The 20,378-nt window shown below is 48.2% G+C and overlaps 9 protein-coding genes and 2 non-coding genes across 11 annotated transcripts; 5 read left to right on the top strand and 6 right to left on the bottom strand.

Moving 5' to 3' along the window:
- Window positions 1-1,232: 1,232 nt before the first annotated feature.
- Window positions 1,233-2,810, bottom strand: F5147DRAFT_675158 (uncharacterized protein). Its single transcript, XM_041435899.1, has 12 exons — window positions 2,570-2,810; window positions 2,503-2,516; window positions 2,300-2,450; window positions 1,997-2,253; window positions 1,910-1,950; window positions 1,837-1,855; window positions 1,758-1,785; window positions 1,677-1,698; window positions 1,591-1,626; window positions 1,510-1,534; window positions 1,369-1,462; window positions 1,233-1,319 (listed from the first exon to the last, which is right to left on the bottom strand). Exons 1-12 carry the CDS (start codon window positions 2,750-2,752, stop codon window positions 1,245-1,247), a joined length of 945 nt encoding a protein of 314 aa, XP_041297286.1. The 5' UTR covers window positions 2,753-2,810; the 3' UTR covers window positions 1,233-1,244.
- Window positions 2,811-3,289: 479 nt separating this feature from the next.
- F5147DRAFT_675157 (uncharacterized protein) lies at window positions 3,290-5,271 on the bottom strand. The gene is made up of 13 exons (XM_041435898.1): window positions 5,124-5,271; window positions 4,724-5,072; window positions 4,649-4,662; window positions 4,441-4,591; window positions 4,129-4,388; window positions 4,043-4,083; window positions 3,969-3,987; window positions 3,889-3,916; window positions 3,815-3,836; window positions 3,729-3,764; window positions 3,648-3,672; window positions 3,509-3,602; window positions 3,290-3,456 (listed from the first exon to the last, which is right to left on the bottom strand). The coding sequence occupies exons 2-13, from the start codon at window positions 4,904-4,906 to the stop codon at window positions 3,382-3,384; spliced, it is 948 nt and encodes a 315-aa protein (XP_041297285.1). The 5' UTR covers window positions 4,907-5,072; window positions 5,124-5,271; the 3' UTR covers window positions 3,290-3,381.
- Window positions 5,272-5,730: 459 nt separating this feature from the next.
- Window positions 5,731-6,686, bottom strand: F5147DRAFT_383899 (uncharacterized protein). The gene is made up of 3 exons (XM_041429515.1): window positions 6,400-6,686; window positions 6,057-6,345; window positions 5,731-5,997 (listed from the first exon to the last, which is right to left on the bottom strand). Exons 1-3 carry the CDS (start codon window positions 6,607-6,609, stop codon window positions 5,921-5,923), a joined length of 576 nt encoding a protein of 191 aa, XP_041297284.1. The 5' UTR covers window positions 6,610-6,686; the 3' UTR covers window positions 5,731-5,920.
- Window positions 6,687-6,706: 20 nt separating this feature from the next.
- Window positions 6,707-6,789, top strand: F5147DRAFT_t37. Its single transcript has one exon. It is a non-coding gene; the product is annotated as a tRNA-Arg (tRNA).
- A 94-nt stretch (window positions 6,790-6,883) lies between these two features.
- F5147DRAFT_675144 (kinase-like protein) lies at window positions 6,884-9,260 on the top strand. Its single transcript, XM_041435897.1, is given in 7 exon segments — window positions 6,884-7,071; window positions 7,091-7,766; window positions 7,814-7,987; window positions 8,037-8,224; window positions 8,272-8,354; window positions 8,407-8,556; window positions 8,606-9,260. The coding sequence occupies 7 exon segments, from the start codon at window positions 6,932-6,934 to the stop codon at window positions 9,202-9,204; spliced, it is 2,010 nt and encodes a 669-aa protein (XP_041297283.1). The 5' UTR covers window positions 6,884-6,931; the 3' UTR covers window positions 9,205-9,260.
- On the bottom strand, window positions 9,254-9,336 carry F5147DRAFT_t32. The gene has a single exon. It is a non-coding gene; the product is annotated as a tRNA-Arg (tRNA).
- Window positions 9,337-9,429: 93 nt separating this feature from the next.
- Window positions 9,430-12,123, top strand: F5147DRAFT_675140 (uncharacterized protein). Its single transcript, XM_041435896.1, has 6 exons — window positions 9,430-9,787; window positions 9,841-9,926; window positions 9,979-10,090; window positions 10,142-10,509; window positions 10,558-10,869; window positions 10,920-12,123. The coding sequence occupies exons 1-6, from the start codon at window positions 9,475-9,477 to the stop codon at window positions 11,928-11,930; spliced, it is 2,202 nt and encodes a 733-aa protein (XP_041297282.1). The 5' UTR covers window positions 9,430-9,474; the 3' UTR covers window positions 11,931-12,123.
- A 437-nt stretch (window positions 12,124-12,560) lies between these two features.
- On the bottom strand, window positions 12,561-12,902 carry F5147DRAFT_568888 (uncharacterized protein; the record flags this gene model as incomplete). The annotated part of the gene is made up of 3 exons (XM_041430922.1): window positions 12,561-12,654; window positions 12,713-12,768; window positions 12,825-12,902. Coding segments are annotated over 3 exons (228 nt in total), but the record flags the coding sequence as incomplete, so codon positions are not given.
- Window positions 12,903-13,231: 329 nt separating this feature from the next.
- On the bottom strand, window positions 13,232-15,142 carry F5147DRAFT_383779 (uncharacterized protein). The gene is made up of 3 exons (XM_041429514.1): window positions 14,416-15,142; window positions 14,202-14,364; window positions 13,232-14,152 (listed from the first exon to the last, which is right to left on the bottom strand). The coding sequence occupies exons 1-3, from the start codon at window positions 15,115-15,117 to the stop codon at window positions 13,668-13,670; spliced, it is 1,350 nt and encodes a 449-aa protein (XP_041297280.1). The 5' UTR covers window positions 15,118-15,142; the 3' UTR covers window positions 13,232-13,667.
- Window positions 15,143-15,770: 628 nt separating this feature from the next.
- Window positions 15,771-16,956, top strand: F5147DRAFT_649318 (uncharacterized protein; the record flags this gene model as incomplete). Its single annotated transcript, XM_041433336.1, has 8 exons — window positions 15,771-15,845; window positions 15,914-15,982; window positions 16,034-16,117; window positions 16,165-16,254; window positions 16,308-16,541; window positions 16,590-16,640; window positions 16,689-16,840; window positions 16,941-16,956. 8 exons carry the CDS (start codon window positions 15,771-15,773, stop codon window positions 16,954-16,956), a joined length of 771 nt encoding a protein of 256 aa, XP_041297279.1.
- A 2,748-nt stretch (window positions 16,957-19,704) lies between these two features.
- F5147DRAFT_569008 (uncharacterized protein) lies at window positions 19,705-19,992 on the top strand (the record flags this gene model as incomplete). The annotated part of the gene is made up of 1 exon (XM_041430928.1): window positions 19,705-19,992. One exon carries the CDS (start codon window positions 19,705-19,707, stop codon window positions 19,990-19,992), a length of 288 nt encoding a protein of 95 aa, XP_041297278.1.
- Between the last annotated feature and the right edge of the window lie 386 nt (window positions 19,993-20,378).

Below are 20,378 nucleotides of genomic sequence, written 5' to 3'. Positions count from 1 at the left end.
AAACCTTCTTATTTCGACATATGGAACATCAAAAATAGAGCGGATTTCATGTTCTCGTTCATTTCCCAGAGATACACGTGTGTCGGGTACGAGAAATATTGGCAAATGAAGAAATCTTCAAAAATGGTTGTATTATTCATGATCTAGAGATTACACAGAGTAAATTCCGTGTGTCAGCTTTGTCGTGGCATCAGAATTATGGTCCCTGTCGCATGAACTAGAGCGAGGGCCCCTAACATATCAATTTCTCAGCCACAGACGTGTTACCACCAAAAGAGGCAGTTTCGGATCACAGACAGCAGCGCGCTCGTCAGCAACAGTGTTCCCATTTCTAAGATCCTCGGTTCTACACACAAGAAAGCTGAAAAAGCAGATTACTTCTCTAACATTCAGCTCATCATGGATCAAGCTGCCCTCAATTCTTTGCTAGATCCTGCACTGAAAGATCAGCTTGAACTCCGCAGGCGCCTCAAAGACGAGATAAAAATCCGTAAGATTTCTCACTTTAAGTCGAAGAAGCAGCGCAGCGTTATCGTGTACTTAAGTTTCTCATTCAGCGATGTGAAGGTCGCGCCCGAGGTGACATTGTAGACGACGTAGATTTTCTAACCATCGTTACAGCCACAGGCCACGAAGAGTCAGCCTAATATACGGAATATTGGTCATTCGTTTCAGCGCACATACATGATATACATTAGATTTATGTATTTCTGACGTTGTAATGCACTTACTGGTTAGTTGATGTATTCTACACCACAATACATACTATTTTGTTGTTTCGCTGGCAGTGTATCACGGATTTGAGCTAATCAGGAGTTTTTCGATTATATAAGCGTCACGCAGTGTTTGCGGGCATTGCCCACCTCCATTATATGTTCAAGCCGAGGACTTTGTGACCGGCCTATGTAACATACTGTGACCTCAGTGACATTCGCGGGTACCGGAAGGACTACGTCGTCACGCGTCAGCCGATCAAAGTACTCAGTTATTAACGTTCAGTGTTCACCAATCTTCTCACAAATTTTCGGCCATAACACGATGTTTGATAATATAGGGTACAGCGCAGGCTTTATCGACCATCATGATGCAATTACGGGTAAGCTTTTCGGCCTGGAGACTTGAGTAAGTACCACTAAAGCCTTGTGCTTTCACCGGCAGAAGGGTTTCGGTCTTCACCAGAGAAGTAATTTCATCATGCTACGTATGAGATGCCATCATTAAGTATCCGGCAGTTTCATGGACACCTAAACTTCCCACTTATCACATTTGAAAACCTCGGGAGGACCTCTGACTGTCTGGGTGGCATTGATCACAAAAGGCTTCGCATGACTTCAGTACACTGCATTGCAAGATGATACATTTACGAACATTTTGTTTGTTACGCCCACCACCTGAACCGCTCAGAGTGCTCATGTGTAAGTTTTCGCTTGTCACGCTTCGGAAGATTAATCTACCGTTTAGCCTGCAAAAGCCTGAACTTGTGTCGCCAAATGAATGAGACTGACTCACAAGGCTAGCAACGAATTTCCGTTTACTGCGAGGTAAGGTCTAAGTGAGCGTTCCGAATATATGCATCGTGCTGACACAGACCGCTCGCAAGGATTGTATATAATCCAACCCATATGTCTACAAAAAGTTCAGTTGGTGGCGAAGGATAGAGATCCTGGTTCACTCACAAGTCTCCTTCATTGCTAGGAACTGCACATTTTTTACAGTCAGTCATTTTGGTACTGCGTGCCCGAGAAAGGGTCTCTTACGAAGCTTATGACAAGTACTGCGACCAGGCTCAACATAACTTTAGTCTAAACACGCCAAGATCGTCGTCTTTCATCATACCTGGTTATCAGACCGGTTTCTAAGGAGTGGTTGATTGGACGTGAGTCATATGGAAAGTGAGCACAGTGCTCACCAATAGTCCACAGAACCAAACGGTCGATCATGTTCGTCGTCCTGCAAAATCATCGCAGCAGCACAAACTAGAAGTGTTGTGGCTTGCCTTAAATATCCCGACCGCTGGTTCTTCAAGTACCACGCCGTGGACAGGGTAAGTATCAGATCACAGAGCACACGCGAAGTGAGGGCAAGCGTGATCGGCGTGTTTTGATCAACTTCGAATACAGCAATGCTTGTCGTTTTGAAAGCTTGCACTGTGATCACGATTGAGACAACCTGAGCTATTATGCAGAGTACCAGCGAGAGAATGGGAAGAAGGAGTTTTTTCGAAACCTTCCACAGTCGAAAAGCAAAGTACGACTACGTGCAGGTGAGTATCACCATCAAATTCGACGAAGAATCTTACTTCAACAAGTGCCCCTGTAATCCCAGTGAAGAGAATAGTCGCGGCGGATGCCAATGGGAGTATCTGAAGTTTCGAAGGGTCGTCGTATGCGCTGACAGCAGTGTTCCACAGTGTTGCCGATACACACATTACATGTGCAACTTGTATTGCGCTATACAATTTAGTTGGTCTGGATAGGAAGCAACGATGTGTAGGCCACTTACAAGACTGCTGCTACCTGGAAAGATCACATCAAGTCAGTGATTCGTGCCTCGTATCGGTTTCACTGACCGTGAACCTAATCGCTCGATGGTCGTTGGCAAAATTCGCATAATACACATACGTCTGGATGACGAGACAGCCAAAGAGGCAGGTATCAACGAGTGCACCCAACACCACAGGTCCGACGATGATGGATGGATTGAATGCTGCGACTTCAAAAGACAAGGAGGTGCTGGAATTCGTAGCATCCATGATGCGAGGTAGCGTCCTGTCCGCTTCCCCGACCTGTATTAAACCTCCTTTTTATTTCTTCCGCTCGGCGCAAAGAGTTGATGCAATACAGGCTAGTTTGAACTTACGCCGCCGAGTACAACGGAAGTTAAATGGTCGGACATGTTAGTATGGACTGCCTCCGTTGTGATCTAGAATCAGAATCTTATCTGACGATCGATGGTCATCATTTGAGTTGCTTTTTCAGTGCTCACTAGGCTCATTGTACTCTGTTAGTAGTTCTGTTCTGTCTGTGTGATTGTCTCGCGTTTATATTAAGACTCTTGCTCTAAAGCATGAACAATGCAGATCACTTTGACCGTAATAGACAAGCCTGAGGTGGTACCTTGTCTAGTTCCTTAAGCCAACGGGTATATCTTGAATAACCGACGCAACGGCTAAGGCTTGAGACCGATCAGCTACCGATACATGTTCACAGCCTCTGGAGAATAGCGCCTCGTGGATGCCTCCTTGAAACAGACAGTTATCATCTGGCTCTTTGTCTACATTTCTCGGTATTCCCATACGTGTATCCAAATCGGCGACCGGTAGTTGATTTATGCTAGCCTCATCACATAACGTATGGATTGTCACTATCCAGTTCCTCGATCCTAAACTTCACCCTCGTCATATTTGAAAACATCTGGAACAGTTCCGACTGTCTGCGTGACGTTGATCACAAGAGACTTCACACGACTTCAGTAAACCACATCGCAAGACGACAGTACTTCTACGAACCTGAGTTTCACGGCTACGCCTACCAGCTGAACTACTCGGAGGATTCATGTTCAAGCTTTGGTTCGGCACGCGGAGGATTAATCTGCCGTTTAGTCTACAACCGCATGAGCGCGTCATAAAAATAGTCAAGAAAACTCACGATGCAAGTAATGAGTTCGCATTCACTGAGACGCAAAGACTAAATAAGTGTTTCGAATGCGTGCAATTTGCGGACACAGACCAGTTGCAAGGGTTGCATATAATCCAACCCATATGTCTACAAAAAATTCACTGTGCGACGAAGGATATATATCCCGGTTGACTCACAATTCTGCTTCATTGTTAGGAACTAGTCTTTCACAATCAGTTCAATGCTTTGTATCTAGAAAAGGATCTCTTACGAAGCTCATGACTAAAACCACGACCAGGCTGAACATGACAATTAGCCGCAACACTGCACCAGGAAGGTCTTGTCACACACCTAGTTATAAGGCCAGTTTCTGCGTAGTGATTGGAAAGGTGAGTCATATCTACCAGAAAGTGCTCAGTGCTCACCGAGAGTCCACAGAACCAAACGGTCAATTACGGTCGTTGTTCTGTAAATCATTATGACGGAACAGATTGGAACTAATTTAACGTACCTCACAAATGCCGACGACCGTTGCTTCCTGAGATACCACACCATGGACAAGGTAAGTGTCAACTCACAAACCAGACGAGAGGTCAGTGAAAGCGTGATCAGCCTGTTTTCGTCAGTTTCAAACGTCAGAAGGTCTGTCATGGCGAAAGCTTTCACTGTCATCGTGAGTGCAATAGACTGAGCTAGTAAACACAGTGCTAGCGAGATAAGGGGCAGAGTAAGTGTTTTCGAAAGCTTCCACAGCCGAAACGCAAAGCATGACTGCATATATACCAGTCAGAATATCCATCAATTCGATGAAAGATCATCTTACTTCTACTAGTGTCCCTGTAATTGCAGTGAAGAGGATAGCCGCGTCTGCTCCAAGCGGGAAGATCGACAGCGTGAGAGGGTTGCCGTAGCCACTGACAGCAACTTTCCACAGTGTCGCTGATACACAGATCACATGTGCAGTCTGTGATGCGCTGTACAATTCGATTGGCTTGGGCAAAGCAGGTAGGAAAGCGACATAAGGCACTTACAGGATGGCTGCTACCTGGAATCATGGCGTTCAGTCAGCGATTAGTGTTCTTAGTTCACACACTGGGTTCACTGACCGTGAGCTTCACTACTCGATGATCGTTGGGGAAATTCGCATAATAGACATAAGTCTGAATGACGAGACCGCCGAAGAGGCAGGCATTAACTAGCGCACCCAGCACCACTGGTCCAATCATGATGTATGCATTGAATGGAGGGAGTACGTTCTGCACTAGGGAAGTTGGAGTGGTGATATTCATGATGTGTGTTAACTTGATCTACTTCTGCAAGCCATATTAAATGACCTATTCACGTCTGGTATTCATCGCCACATCTGATGAGGCTGTCCAGTTTAAACCTATGCCTTCTATCACGAGAGAATGATGTGCAAGAATTAACTTCGATATGATTCGATGATAATGCTGTCTGACGTCTTATGGTCATCACTTCAGGTACGATACATATGCCGACACTCACTTGAACTGTCGTACATCGGCCGACAAACACATCCTGCTGGTGCATCCATCCCATGTAATCATAGGCTGGCATTAAGACTCATCTAATCACTTGGACGATGACGAATGAAATATGTGGTTCAATATGAATCGTCGTACCTGTATAAGTTAGTTCCCCGCAGTTCTCCGCGTTTAGTGGGAATATCACAACCGCTTTAAGGCATAGTTCTCTACAAAGTATACCTCATTATTACGGTAGACGAACCAAGTGTGAGATTCATGGGCTCCGACCCGAATAAAAAAACCGACTTCAAGGTCGAGAATCCTCGTCAAACTAATTCTTCGATGGGTCGAGGAACTCGATTTGATGTCAAATAAATTTCACGCAATAAACACGCTAAAGGTCAATGATGCCGTGTTCTGCGGAGGTCACTGGTGAGAATGAAGGACCTCCAAAACATAAAACATCATGGATATTTTGATCCCACAGGGCCAATCTAAGACTGGTTGCTCGTGGCAGCGTAGAAATTCGTGATAGTGTTCTCGCCGCCTAGAATGATAGCCCTGCAGCGGGATAATTACTCGTGACTACAAAATTACCCAAAAACAACAAAAAGCCGCGAATATCGGCGTATAGATCATAGATCACTAGCTAAGATGTTTACGGATATTGCAAACAACGCATTAATATTATAACACCTAGCATGCATGAACGACAAGGCCAAAAGTTCGATAGAAAAAGTGTACACATATTACATTCCTTGTTACGAAGTCCGATGTTGTTGGTACACAGTATGATGCTGCGTGGAGAAAATGATTTCAAGCAACATATCCAGGTGGGGTATCCGCATATGAATTTGAACTTCCCGGTGCGGAACCGGATGACGTATACGCAGCTATCAGCACAAGCACATTAGCATTAGAGATATCGATGCTGTCTGAAATGAGTACTCACGTAAGTTCTCATCGTCCTCCATGGCCGCCTGCCTCTTCATATAAACGACTCTTTCACGCGTCTTCTCCAAGACACTCACGAACTCAAATAACCCCCTGTCATAAAACCGGATCTCGACGCTCGTACCGTCTGTAAGCCCACCATCCACTGAGGGCTTGATATCAAGCACCACGAAGTTAGCGCCGAAGTAAGGCTGTTCGAATTTGCTAGATAGGATCGCGTCCAGTGGTATCGATAGCGATTCGAATGACGGCTTGGGCTTTCCCCCTTTGGGTGTTGTGAAGATCAGCTAGTGTACATCAAAATCAGATTGATTAATGTTTGAAGGGAAGGATGAACATACTCGTTTGTTCGTCAGCCAGAGTTTCCCTCTCTCCTTCATCTTCTTCACCCCACCATTGCCCCCGGTGGCAGCAATGCCCGAAGGTGGCGCGTCAGGTATGGTCATGGAGAACTCCACTTGCGAATCACGATCTATGGACATGATAGTGGACTCATCGTGTAAGGGTATAGGCTGGTGTCTCGCATCCAGCATCGTCCAATTGAGCGCCATGACAGAGATGGTGTCGGCGCAAGCCTAACTCCAACAGTAGCTAATTTGGTAACTAAGTCCTTCTACGTGAAAATGAGACAGGATACAGATACATTATGGCTACCTGGCGCAATGGTAGCGCGTTTGGCTTCGACTGCCAGCGGCACCAAAAGGTTGCAGGTTCGAGTCCTGCGGTGGTCACTTTTTTATTGTTTGTCTTGTGCTTATCTAGCTCACGTGACCCTAGCGCGTTTGTCGCGACGAGGCTAGCGTTTTAAAGATGCTTTCTACTTACCACGACACCTGAACAAGCTGGCCATTACTCACATCGGCCAGACGCGCCATGGCCACCATGCTACTCTCTCAGCATTCATCTAATCCTCTTGAAGTCGGTTCTTCTGATATTCGTAACAAAGCTTACCACGAGGAATATGTCTCGGCACGGAATACAAACGGTGCTTTCAAGCCCCACCTCCGAGGACGGTCACAATGGCCTCGAAAGCCCAGATATGGTCGAGTATCACAATCATCTTGCACACCTTTATTCAAAACAAGGCGTTGTGCCCTCCACTATCAAGCGAAGGCGGCCAAGTCACCCAGACGAGCTGCCGGTCGTAGATCTCGACGAGAGCATGGAAAGCGCTGACGATATGAATTTTGAAGCACCGCATGATATGGGCAATCTTGACGACGACGACGAAGACCCTGATGAAGACGCCGACGCAGATGGTGAAACGGACGAAGAGAAGACGTTGTACCTCAAACCACCAGAAGAACAACAAGAAATCCAACTAGAAATTGCCAATCTCAACAACGCTGTTCCGTCGTTATCAGAAGACTATACCATCGTCGATCGCCTTGGCACAGGGACATTCTCCTCCGTATACAAGGCCATAGATTTGGCCTACCATTATAAATGGGACAACACTGCGTGGCATGGCTACCATCCTCCCACATCCTCCGCACATCACCAATCAGCCCCTTATTCCCCCGGTACCAAAGTCTTTGTCGCCATAAAACGAATATATGTCACAAGCAATCCAGAGCGAATACGAAACGAGATCTCGATCATGGAAGATTGCAGGGGATGCCGTCATACTTCTCAGCTTATCACCGCGTTCCGACACCAAGATCAGGTGGTCGCTATCATGCCATATACCCGCAACGAAGATTTTCGAGTGGGTGCACCGGTTTACATATGGAAGACGCTTTAACGTTAGGTCAGGAATTCTACAAAGACTTGTCTATGGCTGGTATCAAAGCATACTTTCGATGTATGTTCCGTGCGTTACGTGATATTCATGCCAGAGGTATCATACATCGGGACGTTAAACCTGCCAACTTTCTGTATGATCCTCGAACAGGCATAGGTGCCTTGTGCGACTTTGGCCTCGCAAGTGTGAGCAGTGAGACATGTGCTTCAAGTATCCGTTATAACATGTTTTCAGAGAATGGATGGATCCACGCCGGCGCACGGAGCATGCTTGCATACCTCTGCCACGCGGGAGCATCCTCATGGAAAAATAAGAGGTCGGAATGACTATGATGTTGATCTCCTGAAGAAGATGCAGAGGGAAGCCCGACAGAAAAGTTCATGGTCAAGCGATCGTGTTGGCTATCCCGACAAGGATACGAGGTGAGCTTTCGTCTCCAAGTAATTCGCTTACTGACCCTGTGAACTAGAGCCCCATCAAAAGCAAACAGGGCAGGCACGAGAGGCTTCCGGGCCCCCGAAGTCCTTCTAAAGTGCAGCCAGCAAACCGGTGGTACGACATGTCATTTTTAATCCGACGCGCTGGCTGAACGCGCTGCGCCTAGCCATTGATGTTTGGTCAGCTGGCATGATCCTTCTCTTCTTCCTGGCGGGAAAATTCCCTCTTCTGCAGTCCAGTGATGATATAGAAGCTCTCATGGAAATAGCTACCATTATCGGACGACAGAAAATGGAGAAAACTGCGATCCTGCATAGTAACTATCGCATTTAATTTAAACTTTTCAGCTCATGAGTACTATACAGGTCGGACATTTGCGACAAATGTGCCTTCAATATCGCAAGAGGGCATAAGTTGGCGCGAGTTCGTTGAAAAACAAAATCCTAACATATTCAAACCTCGTACGCCAGATCCTCGATATTATCCATACAATGACCACGAGACACATTCTCCTGGAGGACTCAACCATCCGCCGCCGTCATCTTCTCCATCATACAGCTACGGACAGACCAGATTTTCTCGGTCACGCTCCACTACCCCCACGCGTGCCAATATACCAGCACCCCCGACAGCTGAATCGCACCGAATTGAGGTCGAAGCTGCACTTTCTCTTCTAGCGGAGGTAATGCATCCCGAGTCAACACGACGCATTACTCCGCGGGGAGCACTATACCACCCATTCCTGGCGGATCCATCGGAGCCCGAGGATGATGACCTGTTCCCACACCCGTTTGGCGATGGCGTATGTGGGAAGTGGCATTACGTGGATGAAAGAACAGATGAGCAGTATGTAATTATTTTAGATGACGAGGAACAAAAGGGGAGGCGAGTGATATCTGGAGAAGGTATAGCCATAGGGAGGTGGCCTTGTGAGTTTCATAGGCACGCGTGTTACGAGGAGTAAAAAGAAGAAGATGTAAAATAATTTGTGATTTTATTAACAGCAAAAAAAATGACCACCGCAGGACTCGAACCTGCAACCTTTTGGTGCCGCTGGCAATCGAAGCCAAACGCGCTACCATTGCGCCAGGTAGCCATGTGTTTCATTGAATTGCGTGGCCATATTATATACGAACGAACGAGCATGTCAACAACATAAAGGTTCGTGTTCCCCGAGCTGCTGCGTCGCTATTGCTGCTCATGTCTTGGAGAGCAGCATAAAGTTGAACCCCCCATGAACATTCAAGACGAATTCCGTTCTTGGTCTCTCGCCTTACTCAAAGACCCTTTATTTCTTCAAATAACCCCCCTTGCCATTTTCGTTTTATTCCCGCTTATTGTCCTGCTCTTCGTCCAGACGGTATTCAGCCTTGGATCATCTTCACCAGTCGCCTGGCGGTTAGCTATGGTGTTTGAGAACCTTTCATTCAGCTTGCCGTGGAACTGGTCATCATCCTCCGGTACCCAACAAGAAACTAAAAAACTCAAGAAGAAAGTGTTACGCACTCGTAGTGAACAGATCGAGCTTAATGGACATGCAAGACCACGTATGTACTTGTTCTCATGTGATAATCTAATTGTTGCAACACATCAGTTTCAGAGCACAAAAACGATGCTCATGATGGCTATTACCCCGGTCTTGTCAATATATCCGGAACGTACTGTTTCATGAACTCAACTATGCAAGTAAGGTGCTCAATCCGAATCGTAGTTCTCCGATTCACACTACTGCAATCAGGCTATGGCATCCTTGTCCTATTTACACCCTTATCTCTCGTACACGCAAGCCAAGGCCATTCAACTTGATGTGCCATCACCTGTCGTGGACGCCCTCCTGGCTTTGCTCCAAGGTGCGTGCCGTCATACAGCACCACAGCTGCGCATTTGACAGACATCTACAGACCTTAATACACCTCGTTCTGCTTATCATTCAATTCGTCCACTCGACATGATCGCCACCCTCGTCAATCACTCCAGAAGCAAACATAACTCCCTCTTTTCCTCTCGGGAACATCAAGATGCACAGGAATTATTCCAACTCGTCTCCGAATGCATCAAGAAGGAAGTGGCTGCAGTTGATAATGAGGGCCAACGGGACCGTGGTCTAGGTGGACTCTCTCAAGTCCGTAATGACGTCAATAAGGAGATTGGGAAGAGCGTGTTCGACGGGCTCACAGCGAACAGACGCAGCTGCGTTGAATGTGGCTACACAGAAGCAGTCATGCATTTTGCTTTCGATAGCTGGCAACTTGCCTTGCCTCGATATGCCGTATGTGTTGATTGATTTGGTCATCGATATACTTTAACTCGCACACAGGCCAGCTGTCATTTGGAAGACTGCCTTGCGGAATACACTAAGCTTGAGATGTTGAACGACTGCATATGTCGCAAATGTTCGATGAAGGCCACGCACCAGAGGCTTAGGCAAGAGGCAGACCGGTTGGCAGCAGCAGTGATTGCAGACCCTACTGCCTCTGTGTCAAAGAGGAAACGAATGAAGGATGCTAGAAAACTAGAACTCAAAGTGCAGTCTGCCTTAGATCATGGCCGACTAGAAGAGGAAGTCAAGGGCGTCAAGCTGGAGAAAGTGTTTAGCAGAGCATCAACAAAGCAAGCTATGATCGCAAGAGTAAGTCTGAGCTTCGTTTGTGCCCCCCGAGTATCTAAGATGTTCTACAGCCACCTCAAGTTCTCGCACTGCATCTCAATCGATCCCTCAGCTACGGCCACTATGCTGCTAAGAACACAGTTCGCATTCTGTTTCCCGAGTTTCTAGATCTCACACCATTCACAACCTCTGGCAACCTCTCCACCAAACCTTCTGTTCCCATCTCGTCACAACCACCCCTACTCCCTCGTTCCACAACTCCTACACCGACAACATATGCCGTGCAAAGAATCATATACCGTCTTTCTGCTGTTGTGTGTCACTATGGTCAGCATTCTTTCGGTCACTACGTTTGCTATCGGCGCAAACCCCGGCCTGTATCCTACGGCTCGCGGCGCTTCGCACCACCAAGACTCGCCGACCCACTTGGCTGCGACTGCGAAAGGTGCCAGCGCTATGGGCCCGTGCGCGACGACGACGAAGCTGTGGACTCCATGTATCGCCCTGGGCGGGGATGGCTACGGATCAGCGACGATTCAGTGAAGGAATGCGGAATAGAGACAGTGGTGCAAGAGGGTTCTGGGGCGTTTATGCTCTACTACGAGCGCGTGGTACAGTCGCGCCCTGGCATTTACCCACATCACAACTCACCACGAAGCTCAGAGGAGACACTCAAGCCGCGCGTGAACGGGTCAACGACATCGGTTGCAAGTTCGCTGGTAGATGGGGATATTGTGGAGAATAGAGGGAGGGGTGTGATGGGTCCGAGAGTTGTGAGGAGCGTAGTAGCTGGGAGAAGAAGTATTTCAGCTGCGCGACGGGACCGAGAGTCTCTATCTGCATCGACTCCGTCTCTAATGAACGGAAGCGCTGTTCCTTTGAAAGCAAATTTGTCGCAGGCTTCTATGTCAAGCACATCTACCAATTCGTCTTCTCTCTGGGCATCAGCACCAGATATCATGCATATACATCAACGTGCGTCATCTTCGTCTTCATCCCTTACCGCTCGTCCACCAGGATCTCGCCATCCCAAATCCCCTCAGCCTACACACCCCTCATCTGTTGTCGACCAGAAAGCATAACTGCCTTTCTGTAGTCCTCATTATCATCTAACTTTATTATGCTCTTGTATCTTTAGCATAGCTTAGCCTGCCACATGTTGAGGTCTCTACTAATTTACTTAGCTATGTGTGCTGGTACTCATTGAATATTGAATACCGATTGGACTGAAGTCATCTACGGCGTTTAACAGCGCTTATCTGTCCCCAATAATGCAGTGCACAATAGTGAGATACACAATAAGTATTGTATTCGCGATAACCCGTGATTGCCGCCACGTCACGCAATGTTTAGTAGGCCGTACCTGCGCTCACGCAAGAGGTGACAGCAGCCAATCGTGTACATGTCAAGGTCATGTCATTTTGTCACGATCATCAAAGTACGTGTGACCTAATGTCCCGTTAAAAGACCTCTAGTAATCATCGTAGATTCATCAGTTGAATGAAACAAGCAACCTCCGCCATGCCCGGCATCGCGTCCACCAGTAGCCACCGCGAGCTATGTACCGTATTGAACATCGCCCCCATGACCGAAGCAAGAAGCAAGAGCACCATGACCACGTCGACTTGGCCGCAGGGTAGATACTTATACTTAGATAATACAAAATTCGACAATCCAAACCAAGGAGAGAAATAAGGCCGGGTGAAATACGATCACCAATAGATTCGGCGCTCAACGGTGCGCTGTTTTGCGACGACAGGTCGGGTGTAGGAGACTGTTCGCCTGACGCGGGTGACAGTGGGGTACCTGTGGTTTTGGGCTGCGTTAGATATTGGATTTGGGGTGAGAAATGTGCCAGCTGTACCATGCTTGGTAGATTTCGTTTGAGGCTTCGAGTTGGACTTCGAGGATTTGTCGGCCCTGTGAGGTGGGATGAGTCCTTATGCATTTTTATTGCGGAAGAAGTCGGGGCTTACAGCGAAGTCGACACGAGAGCCAACGACGAGGCCCTCTTGACGACCATAGCGGTCGTGGTTAACAGCGACAATGTCACCAGGCTACAAAAAAGTATCGTTAGAGCTTATTCGGCACTGGGGAAAAGCGAAAAATTCACCGTAATGTCGCTGGCAATAGGGAGCGCTGCGTATTCCTCGTAGATGGCCATGATGGGGGTCGGCGACGGTGGGCGGGATGTAGGAGAAAAGGTGGGGTTGTAAGAATACAAGTCTTGAGGATGGGAGAATTAAATAAACAAAAGGGTGGGTTTTTATAGATTAGATGTCCGGTCAATGACCTCCGGAAAAGGCGAGGCAGACACGAGGCAGCGCCTGGCAGGCCAGGGAATTTGCAAAAGTTGGTAAACGCCTCGTTTCTTCTTGTCCCTTGCGGCCGAGTTATGTCCGGGATGCCGAATTCACGTAAATCGCATGAATTCCGATTTATTCAATCGTGCTCAGTATTGTCGTCGTTTTTGTATGTATTAATTGTCGTAACGACTGCAGTACTTCGTGGACGTTGAGGCCTGAGGCCTGAGGAACAACGCTGATGTGACTAGGACATGAATGCCTCCGCGGTATCAGATCCAACACAATGGACAAAAATCGGCTATGGAAGGCAGCCGGCGCACTCCTGGATTCCTGGATCTCCGGTAACAACACAAGGACAAGGATACAAATGCATGTAGTATGAATTGTTAGCTACAATCGAGGGGTCTAGAATAGATGTGGGGCGTGCCTTGAGCCGTTCAGCTGTTCAACTTCATCCGGGCACAATGCATGCATGTATGTGTGTATGTATGATCAGCCGTGCGAGCGCGTCGTTCAGGATACATTGAAGAATCTCCCTCGCAACTTCATAAACCACCGACGGATGATATCTCGAAACCTCAAAGGATAAGTCGTTGAACTCAAAGCATCGACGTCCACAGAAGACTCGACTTCAAATGGTGGTGAGGCACCAGACTTGCCATGTATCTCTCTTCTCTCTGATATCTCACGCAGAATGTCATCCCCGCAATCCTGATACGCCTTGGCTAATTCGGCCTCTCGAGAATAATATGGGCGGCGCACAGAATATGGCGCAAGGGCATTGTATTTACGCACCAAAGAATTCAATTCAGCGATGGCTGTGTCGTGGTAAGAGCACTCTCGTTCTTCCCACTCGCGGTCGCGCAATGATGTCACACTGCCCAGCGATAATGAAGGCAACATAGTCGCTGGTTGTAACATTGTTAAAGTCCGAATTGCACGCCTTGTCCACGACTGCCGCAGGACATCGCGAAACGAGTTCACTGCAGTCTCGAGCTCTGTAATATAATGGTTAACTTGAAGATCTCACAGAAATAAGTCACCCACCAATTTGTACTTCAACCCATGGTGGAGCTGCCCCATTCCTTTGAACAATCCGGTTCATGAGGAACTCTTCTCTTGCAATGAAAGGATTGTGCTCGTCGCTCAATCTGACCATAGGCTGACCTCGCCCTTTGATTTTGTCAAAATGTCCGGCAGCTCGAGCTTTCTATCTTTCGATGTAAGAACAAAACAATTCCGAATGAGTGACGAAGCCAACCTGTATCTTGTCCTCTATCAAGGCCTGCCACCCCCTCATACTCACAGGGTTCCGACCAGCAGTGTGTTGCCCCTCGCTGTTCTTCAGGCCCAAGCGATAATCCAACGTTGACTCTCTAGCTCTTGACAGTCGTCCTGCTTGCTCTTTTCGTCTGGCAAGCTCCCTCTCTGTCTTTCTAGTGCGTTCGTCCGTCACAGCATGGACGCCAGGTGTACGTGCGGATGCAGGTGTGAAGTTGCCGAGCTTAATGGATGCAGACGCATGAGAAGGGGCCTTGTAAGTAGTAAGCCAAGGCTTGTGACCTTCTATGGAAGGTAGCAAAGGTTTGTTTGCAAGTTCTTGCCACCCTTGGGCAGGTCGTTCGACGACATGTGCATCTGTGTGCACCTTCGGCGGCGCCTCCCTCAGCTTCATGTCAGCCGTCCTGATAGGCCCCGAGCGCATAGGCTTGTACTTGTCGACGAGCATGCGCAGCACAGCATCTCGTATAGATTCTTCGCCTGTCCAGTTTTCATCCTGGCTCTGTAGTTGAGGAATGTTGGAAATGCTTGGTTTAGGGCATTGAGCTTCTTCTGCTTCCTCCCGTTCTGCATCTGCAAATAGCTTTTCGCTTGCGCGTTGGTAATGACATGTGGTAGGAAAGCTATGAAAACATCTTCGTGTTCGGTGTGATACTTGGAAGAGGCTTAAGCGGCTTATCATGAATCAGGAGGATTGTTTGGTTCAGTTTACACATGCCAAATGACGCGGTGCTAAATGACGAGGAGCCTTGACACGGTCTGACTCTGAGGTGCAAGCATTCTTATATGTTCTACATTCGAAATCGCACGGGTTCATGGCCATGGCATGCCCTGAAGGATGTTTGTATAATTATAACAAGTGCACTCGGTATCTCAAGATCTCAAGGTCAAAAGCCATACTATGGCACGGATATGGATTCTCTACTATCTTAGGGCAAAGGTTGCGCAATGCCCGGACGGCTGACTCGGCACAAGATTTGCCAGCGCTCGTGCCTGTGACACACCAGATCACTCCCGCTTTCCATATGTACTACTGAAGTTCAGCATGACGATTGTCATGAACTTCGTTGTGCCCCTACATATGTATGTATTTACTTACGCGCACTGCATCAATATCAAACTTGTTACATGATGAACGATGCATGCTAAAGTTTCTCTAGCGCTTGCCCGAACCACGTTCCATTACTATAACTTGAACGTGGCTGAATGATTGGCGCTGCCTTGAAGCTTGTGGTCGACGATATTCGGGTGCCTCATTGATTTGTGGTACTCTCCCCTCCCTCTAATTTTTGCAGTCATTTTCCTCAAGCTCATCCAAATTTTTGACCGTTCCCAATGAGCGAAGACCACAGGCCAGAACCTCCTCCAGAGGCTTCTGGATCCAGAGATGCAACTGCTGGCGAGAGCACAGTACGTGCCCCCATGAGATCGTTGTCGACGAGCGCTAATAATATCGTCGCTACGCATCCTTAATCCAGAATCAGCCCCGCAGTGGATTCTGTCAGACCCTGCGGAAAGTTAAGAAGAATGTGGCTAAAAAAGTTTCTGTACGTCGGTTTGAATGCTGAAGGAGCTGGAATATAGCTGATATTGTGCAGAAACGCTTCAAGCGTTTCCGCCACGAAATCCCCGCAGTCCAGAACGCTGATCATGGCGGCGCTTCATCGAATCATGATATCGAGGTAAGCAGTTTTTGTTTTGAAGTTGAACTTGTCTGAGGTCCACCAAGGATGCATCGCCTGATGGCAATAAGCCCGCCACATCTGAGAATCTCAGTGGCTGCGGGAATCAAGCAGCGTCCAGAGAACCTGCTTTGAAGGTATTTACGCCAAACAATCTGTTTTTCATGTCTAAATTCTGATGGCCGTGCAGGTCCCCGATGCCCCACCTGGCGTGGAAGAAATTCCTGATCCCCAATCAGTTGATGCTGAACTTCAGGGTGCCCGTGAGGCTACAGAAAGTATGAGACTACTCGGGGGACACGTCACTTCTTTTCTATCCAAAGCCGAAGATGGCCCAAAAGATCTCGCTATCGCAGACGATCTCCCGACCACATATCTTCAAAAACTCAAAATTTTCGACACTGTCATCGAGAATCTTGCGAACGTATGGGCCGCTCTCCTTGGTTGGAAGCGAACCAATTAAATTGTATAGGTACATCCTTATGCAAAGATGGTGCTGGGCATGCTGTCTGCTGCATCCAAAGTACGCGTGGTTTTACCTTCCTGTTCAGCAGTTGTTGACTCTATGCAGATTATTCTCGCTCAAACAGAACGCGACCAATCGATGCAATCTCTTCTCGACAAATTGGAACAAGTCTACTGCTTCATGTCACAAGATGACATTCTCGGCCAGATTTCATCCAAGCGCAGCATCGCTGGACGAATCGCCCAGCAGACTCTAGAGTGCGCGTGTTTCATCAGGGATTATTCGGAGAAAAAGAACTTTTGTGAGTCGTCGAGCCATTGCGCTTTTCGTAATTTGAATCTCATGCCATCATCACAGGGAAGAGACTCAGTAAAAATGTTATCTCAGAGACGGATGATCTGATTTCACGGTACAATAAGGCTTTGGACGAGTTCATGCAACAATTTCGGGACCAAGCTCTTCGGGACATAGCCGATCTTGTCCGGTGCACGAGTAAGGATCCGGACGTGCTTCTGACTTTCCGTATACTCACAATACCCCTTCAGGCGACGAACTGAGCGACAAACTGGATCTCAGCGGGATGCCTTACGCAGCAGGTGCGGGACTAAACACCACGAAACTATGCCTGCCAGGGACGCGCACGGACATTCTATCCTGGATCACTCAATGGATCAACGACAGGGGAGATACTGCTCAGCGGGTGCTATGGCTATCTGGCCCTACGGGCACGGGCAAATCATCCATCGCTCACACAATCGCTAACTGGTTCAACGACTTGGGAGGGCTCGGTTCGTGTTTCTGCTTCGACCGGAACCAAACAGACAAACGTCATGAAAAGGTGTTCTCCACTATCGCTCGCGACCTCGCTGATCGTGATACGGAGATGAGACGAACATTGGCGAATACAGTCGAACATGCAAAGTCGCTCAAGAACACGACAGATATCGTCCAGCAGTGGCGGAAGCTGTTGATAGAACCACTAAAGAAGTCTTCTGGGTCGAGCGTGGGGCCTGTCTTGATCGTGATTGAAGCGCTGGACGAGAGCGGGGAAGTCGAGACACGGCGCAACCTTCTCCGCATACTTGCGGGCACACTGGAGGGCGAAGATCTTCCCCAAATCACCGAACTCCCATCCAACTTTCGGATTCTCATCACCTCTCGCGCGCTTCTTGATATCAATTCTGAATTCCAGGATGCTCCACATATTGAATGGCTATCCATGGATGACATTTCAGAAAAAGACTCGGAGAGAGACATCCGTACATTTGTGTCTCACGAACTGAAGAAGGCGTCTGGTCTTGGAGACAAAGAGTTCGCAGACATCGCTAACAGAGCTGGTGGACTATTCGAGTGGGCGCGTCTTGCATGCAAATACATCAAACTACCCCCTCCTGGCAAATCCACCATTGATTGCTTCAATGCTGTCATATCCCACGATCATGGAAAGCGGAAAAACCTGTTGTATGGTTTATATAGCTTTATTTTAGGAGAAAGCATGGGGAAGGACATATACACCGACACTGACGATTATCAGCAAGCGCTAGCAAAGTTTCATTCTGTGATGTCGCACATACTTGGCTCAGCCGAACCGCTCCCTTTGGATGCCCTGAATGCCATGCGGTGCCATTTTCCAGACCAAAGCGAGCACTACAAAGTAGAAGACGTGGTAGCACATATGGGATCCCTATTAAGTGGCACCACCAACTCATCCAGTCCCATCCGACCCCTTCACACATCCTTCCGCGAATTCCTGACAAACAAATCATCCAGCGGAGAGTTTTTCGTAGAGATGTCGAACTCACAACGCGATCTTGCTTATGCGTCGCTACGAGTGATGGAGCGCGACCTTCGCTTCAATATGTGTGATTTAAAGTCTTCATACCTCCCCAATAGCAAAGACACCGGACTGTCAGACAAAGTCGCAACATGCATTCCATCGCATCTGTCGTATTCCTGTCGATTTTGGGCCACACACGTCCAAGCAATGGACTTTGACGCAGAGCTCGCCAAGGAAATAGAATCATTCTTCGATAACGAGCGACTGCTCTTCTGGATCGAAGCACTCGGCCTTCTCAATGGACTCAGCAGCGCAGTTGCCATGCTTCCACTCATCGCCCAGTGGCTGAAGGTGAGAACAGAGTGACCTGGTGGTGTCAGGGGAAGTGCTTACGCGCGAACACAGGGCCAATCCAGATATGCAAGCATCTTGTGCGCTGCAACGGATGTGCAGAGATTCGTGCAGGTGTTTGGTGGGATGATTTTGCACAGCACAGCACATCTGTATGTATCAGGGCTGCCATTTTGCCCCAGCAAGTCCACGATAGCTACAAAGTTTACTGGAAAGTTTCCGAACACTCTTCGTCTGATGCGTGGTCATCTTGCGAACTGGACGGCTATTCAGACCGTGATCAGTGGGCACACTTCTTCATTCTTGTCAGTCTCATTCTTGCCCGATGGCACTCGCATCGCGTCTGGTTCTTTGGATTCCACTGTTCGGGTGTGGGATGCAGCAATGGGACTGCCATTGTGTGAGCCCTTCCGAGGGCATACTGATTTGGTTTGGTCAGTCTCGTTCTCGCCCAATGGCACTCGCATCGTGTCTGGCTCTTTGGATTCCACTGTCCGGCTGTGGGATGCAGCAACGGGACTGCCATTGGGTGAGCCCTTCCGAGGGCACACTGATTTGGTTTCGTCAGTCTCGTTCTCGCCCGATGGCACTCGCATCGTGTCTGGTTCTTGGAATTCCACTGTCCGGCTGTGGGACGCAGCAATGGGACTGCCATTGGGTGGGCCCTTCCGAGGGCACACTTTTTGGGTTTCGTCAGTCTCGTTCTCTCCCGATGGCACTCGCATCGTGTCTGGTTCTTGGGATTTCACTGTCCGGCTGTGGGATGCAGCAATGGGACTGCCATTGGGTGAGCCCTTCCGAGGGCACACTCATTCGGTTTTGTCAGTCTCGTTCTCACCCGATGGCACTCGCATCGTGTCTGGTTCTTTTGATTCCACTGTTCGGCTGTGGAATCCAGCGACAGAACAGCAATTTCAGGAGCACACTGAGATTCACTCCTCGCCATCCTTTTTGGACACATGTCCCACCACATCTTGCAAATGGGAGACTGGCATGTCATCCCATACTCGGAACAACCCCACCATTTGCTTCGCATCAAGCTTGGATCATGCACTGCAAAACCCTGCTGAGTTACTTGAAGGCACCTCTCATCTTAATTCAACCCCTGTCTCGCTGAAAGATGGATGGATAATAGGAGCCTATGGTCGGCTGCTTTTCTGGGTACCGCCCGCTTCCCGAGGCCAACCATTTCATTATCTTGGGACTACATTGATGATACCCGGTGGGCTAGAGATTGATTTGAGTCGCATGGCTCATGGAGAAGACTGGTCGAATTGCTGAGATGTGAGTTCTTAGCCTTGACTGTCCTCTGTAGTTGCTAAATCAATATCTCTAGCGCTACTCGTAATTGATCCAGTTGTCGTAATGCTGAGCGTACGAGTTTGTTCTGTGTCGATGGATCCTATATCTGCTATCGAGCTTGAATTTGGAGCTGTTTGCTTTCGTAGTGTGCGCCACAAGTACTGTAGTGTAATGATGGAGCTATGGAGGTTTACGTCGAACGGGAGGCTCGGAGGCTAGACTAGACTAGACAAAAGGTACGAATCTCAGTATTCGGATTGAAGACTCCATTAACGGAACATCTACCTAGACAAAAGGTACGACTACGGTACGTTAGCCTTTTGTAAACGATATACAACTCTAATCACTTACATCTCAGTATTCGG

Source organism: Suillus discolor, assembly GCF_016758755.1.
Source record: "Suillus discolor strain FC423 chromosome Unknown F5147scaffold_7, whole genome shotgun sequence".
Classification (NCBI taxonomy): Eukaryota; Fungi; Basidiomycota; class Agaricomycetes; order Boletales; family Suillaceae; genus Suillus; species Suillus discolor.
The sequence above is the reverse complement of the archived record's forward strand: the minus strand, read 5'-3'. Positions and strand labels throughout refer to the sequence as shown.

Bases quoted from the DNA above. Each gene is read 5' to 3' on its own strand.
- F5147DRAFT_675158 (XM_041435899.1), bottom strand. From the start codon at position 2,752: ATGGATGCTACGAATTCCAGCACCTCCTTGTCTTTTGAAGTCGCAGCA. The intron at 1,699-1,757 runs GTAAGAGACCCT...AAAAATGTGCAG, and splicing joins CAGTACTTGTCATAAGCTTC to TTCCTAGCAATGAAGGAGAC. The intron at 1,535-1,590 runs GTCTGTGTCAGC...CTTACCTCGCAG, and splicing joins ATATACAATCCTTGCGAGCG to TAAACGGAAATTCGTTGCTA.
- F5147DRAFT_675157 (XM_041435898.1), bottom strand. From the start codon at position 4,906: ATGAATATCACCACTCCAACTTCCCTAGTGCAGAACGTACTCCCTCCA. The intron at 3,837-3,888 runs GTAAGAGATCCT...GTGAAAGACTAG, and splicing joins TGGTTTTAGTCATGAGCTTC to TTCCTAACAATGAAGCAGAA. The intron at 3,603-3,647 runs GTGAGTTTTCTT...ATGCGGTTGTAG, and splicing joins GCGAACTCATTACTTGCATC to ACTAAACGGCAGATTAATCC.
- F5147DRAFT_383899 (XM_041429515.1), bottom strand. From the start codon at position 6,609: ATGGCGCTCAATTGGACGATGCTGGATGCGAGACACCAGCCTATACCC. The intron at 6,346-6,399 runs GTATGTTCATCC...GATGTACACTAG, and splicing joins TCTGGCTGACGAACAAACGA to CTGATCTTCACAACACCCAA. The intron at 5,998-6,056 runs GTGAGTACTCAT...TTGTGCTGATAG, and splicing joins GGAGGACGATGAGAACTTAC to CTGCGTATACGTCATCCGGT.
- F5147DRAFT_675144 (XM_041435897.1), top strand. From the start codon at position 6,932: ATGGCCACCATGCTACTCTCTCAGCATTCATCTAATCCTCTTGAAGTC. The intron at 7,988-8,036 runs GTGAGCAGTGAG...ACATGTTTTCAG, and splicing joins GCGACTTTGGCCTCGCAAGT to AGAATGGATGGATCCACGCC. The intron at 8,225-8,271 runs GTGAGCTTTCGT...CCTGTGAACTAG, and splicing joins TATCCCGACAAGGATACGAG to AGCCCCATCAAAAGCAAACA.
- F5147DRAFT_675140 (XM_041435896.1), top strand. From the start codon at position 9,475: ATGAACATTCAAGACGAATTCCGTTCTTGGTCTCTCGCCTTACTCAAA. The intron at 9,927-9,978 runs GTAAGGTGCTCA...TACTGCAATCAG, and splicing joins TCATGAACTCAACTATGCAA to GCTATGGCATCCTTGTCCTA. The intron at 10,091-10,141 runs GTGCGTGCCGTC...AGACATCTACAG, and splicing joins CCTCCTGGCTTTGCTCCAAG to ACCTTAATACACCTCGTTCT.
- F5147DRAFT_383779 (XM_041429514.1), bottom strand. From the start codon at position 15,117: ATGATAAGCCGCTTAAGCCTCTTCCAAGTATCACACCGAACACGAAGA. The intron at 14,365-14,415 runs GTTGGCTTCGTC...ATCGAAAGATAG, and splicing joins TGATAGAGGACAAGATACAG to AAAGCTCGAGCTGCCGGACA. The intron at 14,153-14,201 runs GTGGGTGACTTA...ATTATATTACAG, and splicing joins ATGGGTTGAAGTACAAATTG to AGCTCGAGACTGCAGTGAAC.